Raw genomic sequence first — 15,620 nt, forward strand, 5'->3', positions numbered from 1 at the left:
AAGTAGGCAGCATCGTTTGCATGAAGGACGGCTTCCAAAACACCCGCCATCAGTCCTCCCCTGTCTGCGTGCCCCAAAAACGCCATTTCTCACTCACGAGGCCACGATAGATTTTGGAAATCCAAACCAAGGCCCGGCACAGGGCTCCGAACTGACGAACCCCGGTGCCACCCTGCCAGGAGGAGCTGCCCTGCAGACTCTGCGCTCCCCAGTTATTTATCCCGCGTGCCCCAGCGCCGTGGTGACGGCGACCACGAGCGGCACCGAGCCCTCTGCTCAAATCATGGCTTGGCTGCCTCGGCCGTGCCCTGCAGGAGCGAGGGCGAAGGCCGGGACGGGCCGTCCCCCCACGCACCCCCTTGCACCCCTGCCCTGCGGGGCGGTGACTGGGGGGCGCAGCCGGCCCTCAGGGGGGGCTCGGTCCCTCAGGGAGGGTTCGGTCCCTCACAGGGGTTCGGTCCCTCGGGGGGCTCGGTCCCCAGCCTGCCCCCCCGCACGCTCCGAAGCCCCGGGGCCGCAACCCCCCGGCGGAACGGCGCTTTGCAACAGGCCGCGGTCTGTGCCCCCTGACACCCGGCCGGGGCAGGGGCACCGCGGCCAGAGGGGCTGCGGGGAACGGCCGCGGCGGTGCAGGGCTGCCACAGGCACGTCCCCGGCGCCCAGCCCTCGCCCCTCGGCCCGTCCCCGGCACCGCGGCCTCACGCCCCACGGCTCCCCCGGGCCCCCCCGGGCCCCCCCCGGCAGCGGTGCTCACCCCCGGCTCCCTCCGGCCCGGCAGGGGGCGCTCCCCCGCCGCCCCCTCTCCCCCGGCTCCGCCAGCACCCCGCCCTCGCGCCCTTCCCGCCGCAGCGCCTACCTGCGCGGCCATTGGCTGGCGGGGTGTGATTGGCTGGCAGAGCGGACCAATGGCGGGGCTCCGGGACACGCGAGGCGGCGGGCGCGAGGCGCGCGCGTGAGGGAGGCGGGGGCGCGTGACCGCCCGGTCCCGGTCCCGTCCCGTCCCTCGGCCGCAGCCTCCCCCTCCGCCGGCAGGTACGCGGCGGGGCGGGGGCGAGGGCCCAGGGCAGAGCGGCGGCAGCCTGAGGGCAGGCGGCGGGCTCCAAACCCGCCCCTTTCCTCCCCAGAACCGCCGTGGCCGGCGCCCTCTGGCGGCCGAGCGGAGCCCCAGGGGCTGGGGGGTGCGTGGGGCCCCGCACAGCGCGGGGCAGCTCCGCGCGGGGCCCCGCACGGGCACCGAGGGGGCACGCAGGGTGGTTGGGTGGCTGCAGCCCCGCTCCTGCGCAGGCCCCGCGACATCGCAGTCCCGAGCCCCTCGGGCCAGCCCGAAGGCGGGGCGGCGGGTGCTGACCCCCGTGTCCCCAGCGCCGTGCTGTCTCCGCAGGGCGCCCATGGCCTCGCCGTCAGCCACCCCGAGGCTGCTTTACCGCAGCACCCGCCTGCTCTGCACGGTCTTCCAGCGCCTCCACCAGCAGCAGCAGCGGGCGGACGTCTTCTGCGACGTGGTCCTGCAGGCTGAAGGTGAGCGGGCAGCGTGACCCGCCGAGGAGCCAGTGCCCTCAGGGGACCTGCGGGCAGGGTCCCCACAACCCTCCTGGGGAGACTGGGGAGAGCAGGGGGGCTGCAGGGCGGTGACAGCCGCTGTTGCCTTGCAGGCGAGGCGGTGGTGGCCCACTGCTGCGTCCTCTCTGTCTGCAGCCCTTTCTTCATGGAGCAGCTGGGCCGGGAGCTGCCCCTGCGGGGTCGCAGGGTGGTGCTGGAGCTGGGGGGGCTGAAGATCAGGGCGCTGCGCAAGCTGGTGCGCTTCCTCTACACGGCCGAGCTGGAGGCGACGCAGGAGGAGGTGCAGGAGGTGCTGGCGGCTGCCCGCCGCCTCCGCATCACCGAGCTCGAGTCGCTGCAGCTGTGGGGGGGACGCCTGGTCAGGCTGCGACCCCAGCGGCAGCTCGACCACTCCTGCCTGCGCCTGCCCCGGCGTGGCCCCCCCATGGTGGCTGGGGGTAAGGCTGAGCCCGGCGGTGCTGGCGTCCCCCCTGGGAGCAGCGGTGTCCCGCCGCAGGGGGGGCCACGCTCTCCGGGGACCGCGCACCCTGGCCGCGGCCCGGTGGGGCGGGTGAAGCTGCGGAAGGGGGAGAGCGGGGGGCGCTGGGAGGTGGTGCGGGAGAGGCAGCCCCCCACCGCGCCCGGTGCTGTGGCAGCGGGCGATGGGGGGGTGACAGAGCCGTGGACCCCAACGGATGGGGGTGCACAGGGGCGAGCGGGCAGGCGCTGCCCGCCTCAGGCGGCCTGGAGGAAGCAGGGCCAGGTGCCCCCCGCTCCCCAGCAGGGCTGCGGGCAGGCAGTGCCACTGGGGGAGCCCCTGCGTGACCCTGAGGAGGAGGAGGTGGATGTGGGTACGGTGGAGGCGTGCCTGCCCCCCGGCACCATCGGTGTCTGGCCCTGCCCCTCGTCCGAGTCCGAGGAGGAGGTGGATGTCCTCACCTAGGGGGGCTGGCTCTGCCCCCCCCGCTGCTGCCCGCACCCTGGGCGGCGCAGGCAGGGCTGCCCTCGCCCCGGGTTGAGGAGGCTGCACAGCCCTGGGCTGTGGGGCATCAAAATAAAGGGTTGGAGCCGGCAGAGCTGCGCCATGGGGCTGCCGAGCTTTATTGGGGAACAGCAGGGGGACGAGGGGGGGTGAGGGGGAGCCGGGGGGTCCGGCACTGGCTGCCTGTGGCGGAGCTGCAGCATCGGAGACGGGACTGGGGTGGCGGGTGCCCCCCACTTCATCTCGCCTCTTCATGGGTGCTCGCGCCGCGGGTGCCGTCGCCGCCCCTACGCCAGGCTGCTCTTCAGGGCTTCCACCACCGCCTCGGGCTGGGGGAACTTCAGCCTGCGGGGGGGCCCCTTCCCGATGCCGCTCCACAGCTCCACGGCTGGCGAGGACAAGGGGGACAGGTCAGGGGCGCTGGGGAGCCCCCCCCGCCGCCCCCCCGGCCCCGGCACTCACTGCTGCCGTCCTCCTTCACCAGGGACACCTCGAAGCTGTTCCTGCGCGGCTGCCGGGGGTTGATGTCCACGGGGAGGTGGGCCACGGCCCCGCGCAGGGCCTCGCTCACCGCCGCCGCGTTGCGCCCGAACACCCGTCAGCTCTTGCTGGGGGGGCACGGGGGGGTCAGCACCCCGCGGGCACCCCGGGACCCCCCTCGGCACCCGGGCGGCGCCGCGCTGCACGCCGGCTCACCAGTGCTCGATGACGACGCGGGGGCCGCTGCCCCCGGGGCTGCCGGTAGCCTCCGGGCTGCCCTCCCGCTGGGTGCGCGCCCGCTTCGGGGCACCCGCCTCCTCCGGTGCCTCGGCCGCCGGCGGCTGCCGGGCCCCGCGCTTCCTCCCGCGGGGAGCCATCCTGGGGAGAGCCGCGGGGCGGTGGGGGCCGGGGAACGGCGGGGGGGGCCATGGGATGGGAAGGGTGGGACCCCCCGGGATGCCGCTGTTGGGGGGGGAAGGAGGGGCCCCCCCGGGATCCTGCTTTGGGAGGCGGGCAGGGAGGGCGGGCCCCCGGGGACCCACCGTGGCGTGAAAGAGGGGGGGGGCCACCGGGATCCGTCCCGGGGGCGTGGGGAGGTCCCGGGGATGCCGCTTTAGGGGCGTGGGTGGGTGGGAAGGGGGTCCCGGCGACGCCGCCGCGGGGAGAGGAGACGGGCAGGGCCGGTGCGAGGGCCCCGGGCCCCGCTCGGAGCGGCCGCAGCCCCGGCCCCGCCGCCTACCTGCCGCGCGCGCCGAGCACGTGCCGGGCCGCGGGGCGCCGCGCCGGCCTCCGCCACCGGCGCGGGCCGCCGCGGGGGGGGCGGAGAGAGGCGGAGGGGCTGGACGGCGCTCCGGAGGCCGCGGGCTGGGGCCCGGGCCGCCCCGCCGCACGCTCCGCGGGACTCCCTCGCCCTTCCCCGGTCAGCGGTGGCGGGAGGGGGCCCGAGCCGCGGTAACACCACTTACCCCCCTCCCCGGGCAGGCTCAGTGGTTCCGCCCGCGCGCGCGCCTCTCCCTTTCCCCGCTGCGCCGCGAGCGCCGCGGCACCAGCCAATCAGAGCGCGGCGCCTTCGCGGCGGCCCCGCCCCCGGCAGCAAGCCCCGCCCCGGCGGGGGCGGCGACACGGGCACGCGCGGCGACACGGGCACGCGCGGCGACACGGGCACGCGCGGCGACACGGGCACGCGCGGCGACACGGGCGGTTTATTGTCAGCGATGAGGATGAGCTCTGCCCCCCCCCCGGGCGTGGCCCCGGGCAGGGGGGGGCGGCGGGCAGCCCCGGGGGCCGGTGGCACCGGGGTGACGGTGACGGCGCAGACGGCCGCTACTTGTCCTTCTTGGTGTCCCCGGGGGGCGGCGCGGCGGCTGCCTGCGCGGCCGGGGGCTCCTCGGGCCCCTCCTCCCGCGGCCTCGGCTGCTTCTTGGCCTTCTGGTAGAGCTCGTTGAGGCTGAACTCCCGGATCACGTTCTCCTGCGGCCCAGAGGCAGCGTCAGCACCCCCGGGGACCCCCCGCCCCTCCCCGGGCACAGCCTGGCTGCCGAGCCCCGTCCTGCCCCGGGGGCGGGGGGCTGCAACCTCCCACCCACCTCGGAGAAGGTCCAGGACACGGCCCGGCCCTTCTTGTCGATCTGCGGCCGGCGCACGGTCTCGGTCCCGCCCTGGAAGAGGATGAGGGTGGGCAGCTGCTTGGTGAGGGGCGAGGTGCTGACCTTGTACCTGCGGCAGGAGGGGGAGAGGCCGATGGTGACCCCCAGGCAGCTGGAGGGGGCAGGGGGCTCCCAGGGACTCTGCCCCGGCACAGGCCCTGCTGCCCAGGCCGTCTCCCCCCAGACCTGGTGCTGACGTCCGTGTACCGGCCAACGTCCACCTTCCCAAAATGCAGCCCCGAGCAGTTGTACCTGGGGAGGACGGGGACACGCGGCCATGAGTGCCACGGGGGACTGCAGGGCTGGGCGCGAGCCCCGGCCCCCGGCGGGCGCCGCTCACTTGAGAGAGAGGTCGGCGAAGATGGGGGCGAAGGACTGGCACTCGCTGGACCAGTTGGCGAAGAACTCGACGATCCAGGTCACCCGCTTGTCCCGCTCCAGCTCCTCCTGCCGCAGGGGCGCAGGGCTCGGGGGGGGCGGCGGGCAGAGCCCCCAGCACCCCCCGCAGAGGGGATACTCACATCTATGGTCTTGTCGCTGAAATACTTGATGTACTCGGGGCCCATGTAGAGCGGCGGCTTGCAGGTCATCAGGAACACTGCAACGAGAGCGCCCCTGAGCCCCCCGCGCCCGCACGGCCCAGGCTGGGCTTGGGACACGGCTCCTCCTTCCCCAGAGCAGCCCCGGGAACCAAGGCAGAGCGAGCCCTGGGGCGGGCAGAGCTCCCCCTCAGGCCCCCGAGCCCATGGAGACTCCTTACGCAGGTAGGGGCGGCGGGTGCTGAGGGCAGGCCGAGCCGTGCCACGGCGGCACCGCTGCTGCCCCCGGTGCTGCGGGTTCCCCCCGGCAGGTCTCACCGATGCAGAGCGTGAGGTAGAGCAGGCCCATGCGGATGTCGAGGCGGAAGAAGAGGATGGCGTTCGCCACCTTGCTGAACATGAAGATGTTCCCGATGTGCTGCTCCACGGTGACTGCAGGAGAGAGGGATAGAAGATGGGGCCAGATCCCCGCCATGTCCCGAGGGTGGGCCGGATCTGGTCCTCCAGCTCCCAAGCCATCCAGCTCCTTGGGGGAGGCCCTGCACGCAGCCCCACGGCCCCCCGCGCCCACCCCACAGCACAGGCCCCGACTCACTGGAGCGTCGGTTCTTCATCATCACGATGGCGCTGAGGAACATGAGGATCTCCACCTCCCGCTGGGACAGGAGAGATGGCGTGAGCAGGAGGCACCCACGGGAGCCTGCAGCCGCCCAGCGCCGCCGGGCTGCGGAGCCTGGGAGCGGCCGCCAGCGCCGGCTGCAGCCGTACCGCCCTCCCGCAGCCAGGCTGCTCCTGGCCCAGCCTGGCACGGGGACGAGCGGCCGTGCCAGGCCCTGCTGGCCCCAAGCCCCTGCCAGTTCCCTGCCTCCTCCTGGAGCTCCTTTGCCTCCCGACTCCCGAGGGGGACACAGCAAGGAGAGGGCGCTGCCCCTGCAACGACGGGCACGGCCCCCCCTCCTCGCCGGTGCCTGGGGAGCCCCTCAGCAGCGCGATGGCAGCCGCCGAGCAATGCCAGTGGCTACAGGCCTTCCCCCCTCCCTCAGCAGGGCCGGGCATGCAGGCCCCGAGCAGGGCCAGGCCCGGGGGGTGCGGGGGCCGGGGCCGTGCGGGGCCGCGGCAGGCCAGGCCGCCTCACCCAGTCGAAGTCGCAGGGGTTGCCGTCCTCCCGCTGCGAGGGCAGCCCGTGGCAGAGCGGCGGGACCTTGCGGACGAGCAGGAAGGCGGTGGCGAGCAGCGCGGAGAGCGCGTAGTAGGGCCGCGCCAGCCAGCGGCACAGCCCCGGCACCGAGCACAGCAGCGCCAGCAGCGGCGCCACCACCGCCATCTTCGCCGCCGCTCTGCCGGACCCCCGCCCGCCGCCTATTGGGCCGCCCGACTGCTCGTCTGAGGGAGGCGGGACTTCTTCCCCACTGGCCAATGGCGAGCGGCGCTGTCAAGCACCTCCCACACCCCGGCGGACCAATGAGAGGGGAAGAGAGAAGCGGCCAATCAGAAGGCTGGGACCGCGTCTCCCTTCGCAACCGGGGCAGCGGGCGGGGCCTGGGCGGCGCTCGGCCAATCGCGGCGGGGCGGGGCTGTGGGGCCGGCCCCGCGCGGGGCACGCCGGGAAGATGGAGAACTTCTCGGCGCTGTTCGGCGGGGCCGAGCCGCCGCCCGCCGCCGCCGCCGCCGCCCTGGGCTTCGGGCCCGCCAAGGCGCCGGGCGCCGGGGCCGCGCCGCCTCCCGCCGCCGCCGCGCCGCCGCCGGGCGAAGATGCGGCCCGCAAGGCCGCCGCAGGCCCCTTCTACCTGCTGCGGGAGCTGCCAGGTGCGGGGCGGGGCCGGGCGCCGCGCTTAGCCAATCGGCGCGGCGGAGCGGGGGCGCGGCGGTAACTGGCGGCGCGACGAGCCAATGAGGGGAGAGAGTGGTGGGCGGGGAGGCTCGAACTGACAGCGCGGCAGGCCAATGAGCCTGCAGGGGGCGGGGCAAAGCAGCTCGCCGTCGAGTGGGGAAATGGGGCCTTGGGGGGGGCGGGGGCCTGGGCGGGGAGCGGGGCCGGGGGTCCCGGGGCCGGGGCAGGGGCGGGGAGCGGGGGCGGGGTCCCGGGGCCGGGGCGGGGCCGGGGGTCCCGGTGCCTGGGCAGGGGCAGGGAGCGGGGCCGGGGTCCCTGGTGGCGGGGCGGGGGCGCGGCAGCACCAGCCCACCCCCTCGCCGCGGCGGGCGGCTGGCGCAGGCACCACGGAGCTGACGGGCAGCACGAACCTGATCACGCACTACAACCTGGAGCACGCCTACAACAAGTTCTGCGGCAAGAAGGTGAAGGAGAAGCTCAGCAACTTCCTCCCCGACCTGCCCGGCATGATCGACCTGCCCGGCTCCCACGACAACAGCAGCCTGCGCTCCCTCATCGAGAAGCCCCCGATCTGCGGCAGCTCCTTCACGCCCCTCACCGGCACCATGCTGACGGGCTTCCGCCTCCACGCTGGCCCGGTGAGCCCGGGGCTGGGGGGCGGCCGCTCGGGCTGCTCGGTGCCTGGACCGGCCTGACCGGCCCCGTCTCCCCTCCCCAGCTGCCCGAGCAGTGCCGGCTGATGCACATCCAGCCGCCCAAGAAGAAGAACAAGCACAAGCACAAGCAGAGCCGCACGCAGGATCCCGTCCCCCCAGGTAAGGGGCTGCGCCTCGCTGCCTCAGCCGCCCCCTCTTCCATCCAGCCCCGAGGGGTTCCCAGCTCATCCGGCACCTTCCTTCCTGCAGAAACCCCCTCGGACTCTGACCACAAGAAGAAAAAGAAGAAAAAGGAGGAGGATCCAGAACGCAAGAGGAAGAAGAAAGAGAAAAAGAAAAAGAAGGTGGGTGCGGGGAGGTGGGGTCTGATTCCCAGCCTGTGCCCACCCTCGGGGCCGTCTGGCAGCGAGCTCAGCCCAGGCAGAGCGGGGCAGGGTGCCGGTAAGCGGCTGCTCCCCAGGGGTGCTGCCGTCGAGCAGGAGCTCTCACGTGTCTGTCCTTCCTCCGCAGAACCGGCACAGCCCGGAGCACCCGGGGGTGGGCGGCTCCCAGGCCAGCAGCAGCAGCAGCTTGCGGTGAGGCCGCGCCGGCGCCGCCCTGGGGGTCCCCCAGCCCACGGGAACGGCCCTGACTGACCTGGGGGGGGGGGCTCATCCCTCCTGCAGCGCTCGGCAGGGGGGCTCAGGCTGGCCTGTTCCCCCCCCCACCCCGCAGCCCCCTGCTTGCATCGTGCAGCCAGCCGGGACCAGGGGACACGGACTCTGCTGGCACTGGGGCTGCCGGCCTCGGCCTTTTATACCAAAAGAACCCGGTGCCTCGGGGCTGCTCTTTTTTAGTCACCTTTTAATTAAAGTCTCTGCTCTGAGGAGGGGCTGGTGGCAGTGGCTGCTGCAACCCTCGGCTGTCACGTTGAGGTGAGGAGCCGAGACTGGGGGAGCCCGTGGGGCATGGGATGGGCACGGCCCCGACACGCCGCAGCCTGGGAGGGAGGACGGTGGCCGAGCTCCCGCCCCAGCTCCGGGGCTGTCTCCTGCCCGAGCTGGGGCGAGGCGGAAGGGGCAGAGCCCGGGGCCGTGGGCTCCGGCCTGGCTGTGGCTGCTGGGCTGGGCCGAGGGGCTCCGAGTTCCCCTGCCCCTCACCTCCAGGCGCAGGGAGGGCAGGAGTGACCCCGGAGAGGCACCGTGTCCCCGCGCGGTGGTGGCTGCTGTCGTGGGCGCCGGCAGCCTCAGCACCACGCCAAGGTCCTCCTTTGGTCCCCGTGCCTCACGCAGGAGCCTGGGACTCACCAGCTCCCGCGGCGCCTTCCCCAGAGCCGCTTTCCTCATGCCCTGAAAAAAAACTTACCTTCTGTGGGAGCAGAGTTTGCCCAAAAAGCACCCTGAGGAGGGGCCTCCCCGCACTGGGGCCGGGCCCAGCGCTCCTCGGGCCCCCCCCCCTTTCTGCTCCGCTGCGAGGGGAGGCCGAGCCCCGAAGGACACCAGCCCCGCGGGGGCTCCTCCGTCCCCGGACGCTAAACAAAGCACACGCATGCCCGCGGGGGTGGCTCATTAAATATCCTTTTATTCCTCGTTTTTTAAAATGGCTAATATTAATAAAAAAACAATGGCGTGGCTCTGCGGAGGCCACGGGCGAGATATTGCCGTAGAGAAAGAGTCCAGTAGTGCCTGAAGTGTGGTGGGCCCCGGCGGGGGACGGGGAGCGCTGGGCTCCTTGGCCACGTGGGTTTTGGCATGTGATGAGAAAATACTGCTGGCCTGCCCCTTCCCCGAACGGAAACGAAAACAACCGCGACAGTGAGAGACCCCATCAGACCCATTTAAACAAAAAAAAACCCACCCCCAACAAAAACAACACCCCCCCCCCAACACAAACCCCGGGGAAACATCATAAAAACATAAAAAGAGCAAAAACCGCAGGTGGGGAAGGGCTGGAGCCCGCGAGTGTTTCTCTGCACCCGCCAGTGCCCGCACGTGCCGGCTCACGGCTGGGTTTGGGGAGGGGGCTGCCCCACGGCCCTTCCTCCTCCCCGGCGGCCCCAGGAGGGAGGGCTGGGGGCTGCACAAGCAAAGAACCGGGGAGGTGGGAGCGTCCTTGGCTGAAAGCACCTCGGTGGGGCTCGGCGGGGGCCAGGGCACCCCGGGGGACCCCTGCCGTCCCACGGCCCCGCCTCGGGGGGGACGGTGACACCAGGCACCGGCCCCGGCTGGTCCCACGAAGGCAGGAGGCAGCCCCGGCCCCACGGCCCTCCTCTGGGGACGGTGACAGGTGGGGGCCCAGGCCCTGGGCAGGGAAGGGGGAGTTTCTTCCTCTCTCTGGGTAAGATATATAATTTCTGCCTTTTTTTTTTTTTTTTTTTAATATTTATATTTATATATATAGATATTTATATATACACACACCTGGTAACTCAGAAAGAGAAAAAAAATAGAATCCGTAACAATAATAATAAAAAAAAGTATTCTGGTTTAAAAACAATCCGTTCCTACCACGCTAGGCGAGCGGTTGATTGCACAAGGCCCACGAGTGGCGGCGGCGCCGGGCGCCGGGTGCGGCCCCCGACCCCCCGGGCGGCGGCGGGCGCAGTCCTGGGCGGGGGGAGAGCAGCCCCCACGTCCCGGGGTGCCGCGGGAGGGCAGCGGGGCCGCTGGCCCGGCCACCCCGTCCGGCTCTCCCGGGACCCGCAGAGCGTCCGGCCGCAGAAGGTCCCTGCGGGGCGGCGGGGGCCAGCCGGGGAGGTGGCGAGGGGGCGAGCGGCTCTGCCCCTCATACCGAGATCTCGTAGGTGGTGCCCCCCACGCCCGAGACCTTCTTGACTCCTCCTCGCGTGGGGCTGCTGAGGGGCACCTGCCCCGGGCCCGGGGGGGGCCGAGCCCAGGCTCTTGGGCTGCCCGTTGGACTTGCTGTAGGCTGTTCTCGTCTGCACCTCGTCCCTGGGGAGGGAAGGACAGAGGGACACGGGGTGAGGAGGGGCAGGACGGAGGGACACGGAGGGGGGAGAAGGACAGAGGGACATGGGGGTGAGGAGGGGCAGGATGGAGGGACACAGAGGGGGGAGAAGGACAGAGGGACATGGGGGGTGAGGAGGGGCAGGATGGAGGGACACAGGGTGCGAGCAGGGGGAGGGAGGGACAGAGGGACACGGGGTGAGGACAGGGAGGGAGGGGGGCACTGTGGGGTGTGGGGGAGGACAGGACCATGGGGCTGCCGTACCCCCTGGGAGGGACCCCAGCACCCGGCACCGCCACAGCCCTGCCCTCCCTGGGGACCCCCAGCACCCACACACCACCCCCAGCTCCCGAGGGGCCCGTGGGGTGTCCCCGGGAGGCGCTGGGATGAGACCCCCCCGCCCCGTGCAGAAAGCGGCCGGCGCCGGTACTCACTTTGGTGCCAGCAAGGGCTGCAAGGCCACCTCCTCGGCCTCGGGGACGCTGGCCGGCGAGGCTGGTTTTTGGCTGCTGTAAGACACGGATTTGCCCAGGTGGGGGGCGGCGGGGGGGTCGGGGGAGCCCAGGGAGCACGCCCGGAGCGCGGCGGGGGGCTCGGGCTTGCCGAAGCGCGGGGGGGCCGGGCGGGTGAGCGGGTTCTTGCCCAGGGGCGAGCGCTTCGAATCGTCCGAGGAGGAGCTGGTGCGCGCGGCGCTGCCGGAGCCCGGCGGCGACTGGATGCCCGAGTCGGCCGGCGCCGCGTCCTCCTCCCGGCCCGCGCCCGGCGGCTGCTGCAGCAGCTTCTCCCGCTCCTGGATGGAGGCCACGATGTGCCGGGAGAGGTTGTCGTAGCGCACGGGCGAGGGCTCGCGCGGCGGCGGCCTCGGGGGCGCGGCGCCGGCGAAGCGGCCGTGCAGGTCGGTCTCTCTCTGCTGGGCGATGCGGGCCGAGAGGAAGGGCGAGGTGTAGCCCAGCGGCGGGTCGGGCTCCGGGCCCGCCTGCACCGACTCGAAGTCGGGGCTGTCGGAGGGTGTGAGCAGGCTGTCGTAGGACAGGCTGCCGTTGCGCGTCTGGTTCGCCAGGCTCTTGTAGGAGGTGGAGGTGGTGCCCTCGGAGCGGATGGACTGGAGGTGGCCCATCTCGAAGCCCGTGCCCTGCGCCGACTTGAGGCTGGAGGAGCGGGAGCCGCTGGAGAGCGGGTCGAAGTGGAAGCCCTTGCCAAAGGTGGGCGAGCGGAAGCTCTCGGGCTCCAGGCTGGGCTCCGAGCGGTAGCTGGGCTTGTGGCCGCCCTCGCAGATGGAGTTGGGCTCCTTCAGGCTGTTCACCCGGCTCAGCTGCGGGCAGAGGCACGGCGGTCACCCGCAGAAAGGCAGGGCCCCTGCAGAGCTCCCCGCGCCCACCCCGATGCGCCCCCGGCGGCAGCCCCTCGAGGCGGGGTCCCCCCTCGCCTGGCACGGCCTTACCTTGGCGCTGGTGGAGTGGGGCAGGGCTGCCGAGCTGCTGCTGCTGCTGTAGCCGGGCCGGTACCTGTACATGGTGGGCGTCGGGGGGCTGTCCTTGCCTAGCAGGCCACTGTCTGCGGGTGGGGGACAGAGAGGGATGCTCAGACGCGCAGCGGCTCCCCGGGGCCGTGCGGAGCCCTGCCCTCCCTCCCCAAGAACCGGCTCTGAGCCTGGGGCGGACACACCGGGAGGAGGAGGAGGAGGAGAGAGGGAAGGGCTTGAGGAGAGGCGCACCGGGGCGGGGGGAACGGAGCAGGATGGAGAACGTGTCCCCACGGCAGTGGGTCTGGGGCTGGCACTTCCACGCCTGCAGCGGCCCCGGCTGGGTGACGCCGCGGGGCCGGCGGGGTGTGCGCTGCACGGAGGCGTCAGCGGGTGCCCGGGCACCCCACGGACCTGCTGGCTGGTCACCCCGCTGCCACACGTGCCACAGCTCCTCTCCCAGCCGCGGGGCACGGGGAGGGGGCAGAGGCCTCCAGCCTACTGCAGGAAGCGGCTGCTTCCAGGCTCTGCCCGTCACGTCCCACCTCTCTGGGCCAGCCCACGCGGGCGGCTCCCAGCGCTGCTCCGCCGGCACGTGGGGACGCGGGGACAGCGAGTCACGCCGGCCGCCGCAGCCGTGCCCTCCGCCAAGCCAGGCCTGCCGCTCCTCCGCTGGCCGCCAGCATCCCGCAGGCTCCTCCACGCACAAGGGGCCGCGCAGACCGGCCCGGGGCCGCGGGCACGTCCTGCCCCGCAGCGCAGCGGTGCTGGTGTGCTCCGGGTCGGCCCCGCAGCCTGTGCCGCCCACGGCCCTGGCTCCTGGCCTGCCCGGCGCAGCCCTGGGCTCCCCGCCCGGCGGCTGCCTGGACCCCGCATCCCTCCTTACCCTCGTTGGTGGCCAGGGTTAAGTGTGTCCTCAGGCCCGTGTAGCGGCTGAGGTCTGGCTTGGGCGGGGGCGGCGGCTCGGCGTCGGCAGACTGGCTCTCCGTCACCTCCAGGCTCCCTTTGGACTGCAGAGACAAAGCGCAGAGGGGGGTCAGGGGGTGCCGGGGCCCCAGCCCTCCCCGCGGCACGCAGGGAGCGGGCAGCGGCGTGAGGGGCCCCCCGCTGCCCTCCGGGCCATCCGACACGGCGAGCACGTGCCTCAGGTGCTGGAAGTGCTGGGGAGGGGAAACTCCAAAGGGTGCTGCCGGGGGAAGGACGGGGCAGGGAAGGGTGACGGAGGGTGCAAAGCCTCATGTGGCCGCTGCCACATGGGAGGGACGTGGCTTCTGTCCCGTGGGGACACGGAACAAGAGGACACGGCGGGGACGTGACAAGGCTCACTCGGTTCTTTACTCACGGATGCAGGCTTGCACCCCTGGGCTCCATGGAGGGCCCCAGCGCAGGGGCCGCCAACCCCCACCCCTCCTCACCTTCGTCCTCTTCAGCTCTGTCTGGATACCGTTGTCCATGATCTTGACGGTGATCTGACCGTCCGACACCTCGGGCCGCAGGAAGGGCGGCCGCACCAGCACCGTCTGCTCGGCCCTCGGGCGCCCGAGGTACCTGGGGCGAGGGGCAGGAAGGTCAGGCCTGGAGCTCATGCCGGGCGCTGCAGGGCGGGGGGCACCGCCGGGCTGTGCCGGGCTCACCTGGGGGCCGGGGAGCTGCAGAGGACCCGGCTGACGTTCTTACAGCAACCGTTGGTGAAGGGGTTGACGCCACCGCGGAACTTGCCCGTCACCTGCGGGACCAGGACCCTGGCAGTGAGCCGGGGCGGGGGGGGGCCTCGGGGGGGCTCCGGCCTGGCCAGTCAGCCCAGGGTCTGCCCAGCTCGCTCACGACAACCTCCAAGGTCAGATACTTGGATACTTGGAGATGGCCCCCTTTCCCAGGTCCCTGTTCCAGTCCCTCCCCAACGTCTAGCTGGAAGCTGCCTTGTTTCCAGCTGTCCCCGTCGCCCCGCGCCCTCCCGAGGAGCCAGCAGGCTCCGTCCTCCCCACAGCCACCCCGAACGGCAGCAGGGAGGATCCCCCCTCTCCAGGTGCTCTCAGCCGCCCCTCACAGACCTCAGTGGCCTCCCCTTGCCCCAGCCCAGCCTGTTCCTGTCTGTCCTGTCCCGGGGAGCCCCAAAACGCCCCCAGACGCAGCCCGTAGCCCTGTGCCCGCGCCCCGGCGTACCTGTTCGTTGGTGGTACGGCCCCTCGCCACCAGCACCACGTGGAACCCCGTCAGGCCGGCGACGGGGATGAAGAACAGGCCGGCCACGCACATCACCACCATGCTGCCAGCGGGTGGCTAAGGAAGAGCCACGGCCCCGCCGTGCCCCACGCCGCCCCTGCCCCGCGCCGCCCCCCCCGCGGCCCCGCAGAGGATACGTGACGGCCATGCGGACGCCGGAGAGCTCCTCCACCTGGTAGAGCACGTAGAGCAGGCCGAAGCCGAACACCCCCATGATGTGCGTGGTGAGCGAGAGCAGGAAGAGGAAGAAGTAACGGTAGTTGCGCCGCCCGATGCAGTTGTTGACCCAGGGGCAGTGATGGTCGAACTCCTGCGGGGGGAGAGGAGGTGGTGAGGGGCTCGGCGGTGAGGGGCTCGGCAGCTCCCCCCGCGCCGCGCGAGGCTCCGCGGTGCGGCGTCGCGGCCCGGCAGCTCCTCACCTCCACGCAGTTGTCGCAGACGCTGCAGTGGGAGCAGCGCGGCGGCCGGTAGAAGCGGCAGGTCGCGCACCACTTCATGCGCACCTGGATGCCCTTGATCTCCACCGTCTTGTAGAGCGGCGCGCGGAAGTCGTCCTCCTTGTCCTCGTCCTCCTCGGCTGCGGGGGAGACGCCGGCGCGGCCCCGCGTCAGGGCGGGCGGGACGGTGACGCCACGGCCCGGCCTCCTGCCCTCCCCCTCCTCTGCCACCGGGCCCAGGGACCAGCCAGGGACCCCCAAACGCAGGGGGAGGGCGGGGGGGCTCTCCCAGGCCCTGCCCCGAAACCACGGCACCCGCCTGAGCGCCAGGCACCGGCACGGGGTGCGTCCACCCGGTCCTCCAGGCTGGACAGACCCAGAGCTGCCGTCCCTGCAGCGGTGCCACCGCCCGACCCGACCCAGCCGGGCAGGGCAGGGAGGGCTCTCCTCGAGCCTGCTGGGAGCGGGGAATCCTCTCTCCCTCGGAGGACAGGGGGAAGGAGGCAGCTCGAGCCGAGACGCTTCCCAGGCAGAGCCCGACTCACCTCGCGGGAAGATGCCCGGGTCCATGAAGGTGGCCATGCTGAAGTTGGCCAGCACGAAGAGGAAGACGACGGCATTGTAGACGGGAATGACCGGGGAGATGTACAGGCTGAGCCCCGGGCACCTGCGGGCACAAAAGCAGTGAGACCCCCAGGCCCCGTCCCACCGGCACATCCCACTGCCCCCCGCATCGCCTCCCCGCCGGCCCCGCTCCCGCACAGCCCCGGGCCGGCGTCACCGAGCTCCAGCGGTGCCCTCGGGGCAAGCCAGGGCCGAGTGGGTGCTAGCCACCCCTCTGAGCCCACAGCCTGGGAGCTGAGAGTGCAGGGCCCTGGT

The 15,620-nt window shown here is 72.6% G+C and overlaps 4 protein-coding genes across 4 annotated transcripts; 1 reads left to right on the plus strand and 3 right to left on the minus strand.

Annotated features, from left to right (window-relative positions):
• Positions 1-2,617: 2,617 nt before the first annotated feature.
• On the minus strand, positions 2,618-4,061 carry SELENOH (selenoprotein H). The gene is made up of 4 exons (XM_068397837.1): positions 3,967-4,061; positions 3,218-3,379; positions 2,984-3,129; positions 2,618-2,909 (listed from the first exon to the last, which is right to left on the minus strand). Exons 2-4 carry the CDS (start codon positions 3,376-3,378, stop codon positions 2,809-2,811), a joined length of 408 nt encoding a protein of 135 aa, XP_068253938.1. The 5' UTR covers position 3,379; positions 3,967-4,061; the 3' UTR covers positions 2,618-2,808.
• Positions 4,062-4,185: 124 nt separating this feature from the next.
• Positions 4,186-6,528, minus strand: TMX2 (thioredoxin related transmembrane protein 2). The gene is made up of 8 exons (XM_068397803.1): positions 6,322-6,528; positions 5,782-5,842; positions 5,505-5,618; positions 5,169-5,245; positions 4,988-5,094; positions 4,834-4,899; positions 4,588-4,717; positions 4,186-4,471 (listed from the first exon to the last, which is right to left on the minus strand). The coding sequence occupies exons 1-8, from the start codon at positions 6,508-6,510 to the stop codon at positions 4,325-4,327; spliced, it is 891 nt and encodes a 296-aa protein (XP_068253904.1). The 5' UTR covers positions 6,511-6,528; the 3' UTR covers positions 4,186-4,324.
• Positions 6,529-6,779: 251 nt separating this feature from the next.
• MED19 (mediator complex subunit 19) lies at positions 6,780-9,307 on the plus strand. The gene is made up of 5 exons (XM_068397811.1): positions 6,780-6,992; positions 7,399-7,655; positions 7,736-7,832; positions 7,923-8,017; positions 8,184-9,307. The coding sequence occupies exons 1-5, from the start codon at positions 6,797-6,799 to the stop codon at positions 8,250-8,252; spliced, it is 714 nt and encodes a 237-aa protein (XP_068253912.1). The 5' UTR covers positions 6,780-6,796; the 3' UTR covers positions 8,253-9,307.
• Positions 9,214-15,458, minus strand: ZDHHC5 (zinc finger DHHC-type palmitoyltransferase 5). The gene is made up of 11 exons (XM_068399376.1): positions 15,451-15,458; positions 15,287-15,408; positions 14,724-14,881; positions 14,442-14,614; positions 14,245-14,347; positions 13,716-13,807; positions 13,497-13,629; positions 12,968-13,091; positions 12,061-12,173; positions 11,054-11,931; positions 9,214-10,603 (listed from the first exon to the last, which is right to left on the minus strand). The coding sequence occupies exons 1-11, from the start codon at positions 15,456-15,458 to the stop codon at positions 10,156-10,158; spliced, it is 2,352 nt and encodes a 783-aa protein (XP_068255477.1). The 3' UTR covers positions 9,214-10,155.
• Positions 15,459-15,620: the final 162 nt, after the last annotated feature.

The sequence above is a fragment of the Nyctibius grandis genome, chromosome 4 (genome assembly GCF_013368605.1).
Source record: "Nyctibius grandis isolate bNycGra1 chromosome 4, bNycGra1.pri, whole genome shotgun sequence".
Taxonomy (NCBI): Eukaryota; Metazoa; Chordata; class Aves; order Nyctibiiformes; family Nyctibiidae; genus Nyctibius; species Nyctibius grandis.

Excerpts from the sequence above, each read along its gene's own strand:
- ZDHHC5 (XM_068399376.1), bottom strand. Across the intron at positions 13,808-14,244 it reads GCCGTACCACCAACGAACAG|GTGACGGGCAAGTTCCGCGG; the intron begins GTACGCCGGGGC and ends CTGGTCCCGCAG. Across the intron at positions 13,630-13,715 it reads TGCAGCTCCCCGGCCCCCAG|GTACCTCGGGCGCCCGAGGG; the intron begins GTGAGCCCGGCA and ends CCCTCGCCCCAG.
- TMX2 (XM_068397803.1), bottom strand. The coding sequence starts at position 6,510 with ATGGCGGTGGTGGCGCCGCTGCTGGCGCTGCTGTGCTCGGTGCCGGGG. Across the intron at positions 5,246-5,504 it reads CTACCTCACGCTCTGCATCG|TGTTCCTGATGACCTGCAAG; the intron begins GTGAGACCTGCC and ends CTCTCGTTGCAG. Across the intron at positions 4,472-4,587 it reads TGTCCTGGACCTTCTCCGAG|GAGAACGTGATCCGGGAGTT; the intron begins GTGGGTGGGAGG and ends TCTGGGCCGCAG.
- MED19 (XM_068397811.1), top strand. The coding sequence starts at position 6,797 with ATGGAGAACTTCTCGGCGCTGTTCGGCGGGGCCGAGCCGCCGCCCGCC. Across the intron at positions 6,993-7,398 it reads CCTGCTGCGGGAGCTGCCAG|GCACCACGGAGCTGACGGGC; the intron begins GTGCGGGGCGGG and ends CGGCTGGCGCAG. Across the intron at positions 7,656-7,735 it reads TCCGCCTCCACGCTGGCCCG|CTGCCCGAGCAGTGCCGGCT; the intron begins GTGAGCCCGGGG and ends TCCCCTCCCCAG.